Source organism: Phoenix dactylifera, unplaced genomic scaffold (genome assembly GCF_009389715.1).
Source record: "Phoenix dactylifera cultivar Barhee BC4 unplaced genomic scaffold, palm_55x_up_171113_PBpolish2nd_filt_p 000731F, whole genome shotgun sequence".
NCBI lineage: Eukaryota > Viridiplantae > Streptophyta > Magnoliopsida > Arecales > Arecaceae > Phoenix > Phoenix dactylifera.
In genome coordinates this window covers 216,409-217,486 of record NW_024068107.1, presented here as the reverse complement: position 1 = coordinate 217,486, position 1,078 = coordinate 216,409, and the positions used below count along the sequence as shown (strand labels likewise).

The 1,078-nt window shown below is 49.9% G+C and overlaps 1 protein-coding gene across 1 annotated transcript; it reads right to left on the bottom strand.

The window, feature by feature from the left end:
* Positions 1 to 378: 378 nt before the first annotated feature.
* Positions 379 to 759, bottom strand: LOC103707668 (chaperone protein dnaJ 20, chloroplastic-like). The gene has a single exon (XM_008792237.2). It carries the CDS (start codon positions 757 to 759, stop codon positions 379 to 381), a length of 381 nt encoding a protein of 126 aa, XP_008790459.2.
* Between the last annotated feature and the right edge of the window lie 319 nt (positions 760 to 1,078).

The window sequence follows — 1,078 nt, the reverse complement described above, 5'->3', positions numbered from 1 at the left end:
ACAGGCAAGATTTTGAGAAAGCTGAAGCACTTTCCAGGTTTACGATTCATAATTTTTTAAGAAGAAAATGAGCGACACCCATGATTACGAATTGTCATAAATTAATTTGCACATTTTTAAAAATTACAAAGGCTTTAATGTGTGCGGCCCGAAAAAAAAAAAAAAAAAAAAAAAAAAAAAAAAAAAAAAACCTGAAGGGGCTACTGGATGCTTTTACGGCGCTTATTCATATATATACGCTTCTTTAAATAACCGCATCTCAAATATATTTACTCAAATACTTTATCCAAAACAATTTATTATCTATTTTTTTCATTGGACAAACCAATTTGTCATCTATCAAATCTATAGAACAAGTATGGCTGCTGCCTGCCGCTGCTATGCCGTTTCGATCTCGACGGCGCTGCTCCTCATCCTACTTCCCCAAGTCTTCTCCCGCCCAGGCCGGGCCGCCCTCCTCCAGAGCCCCTCCAATTGGGCCTCCCAGTCCCCGAATCCTTCCCTCGCCCGCGCCCTCACACTTGCGCCGCCGAAGACGGAGGCGCCGGCGGCCCGGAGGGAGAGGTCGTAGTCTCGGCGGAGGGCGGGGTCGGAGAGGACCCCGTAGGCTTCGCGCGCCCGCATGAACTGCTGAGCGAAGAAGGGCTTCTCGCTGGTGGAGCGGCAGGCGTCCGGGTGCCACCGCCGCGCCTGCTGCCGGTACGCCGCCTTTATCTCCGCCGGTCCCGCCGTCTCCGCCACCGCCAGCAGCTCGTACATCGTCGCAGCCTGTAGAGACTGCGGCCGCGCCGCCGTCGACACTGCCGAGACCCTCAGAGGAGTCCTTCGACGAGTAGAGAACAAAGAAGGTTTGGATTGAGGACATAAAGAAGAAAACGGGGGCTCCCGGAGAGAAGTGAAAGAAGAAGAGAGAGAAACCATTGGATTTGTATCTGTAGAAAGAAAGAGAGAGAGGATCTAGATTGACTCAGAAATAGAAATTAAAAGAGAGCACATACGGCTTGGAGTTCAAGAAGAGGATGCGTTGGTTTATATCGATGAGGAGGAAGAGGGATATATAGAGAGAGTGAGTTGGCGA

Bases quoted from the DNA above. Each gene is read 5' to 3' on its own strand.
- LOC103707668 (XM_008792237.2), bottom strand. From the start codon at position 759: ATGTACGAGCTGCTGGCGGTGGCGGAGACGGCGGGACCGGCGGAGATA.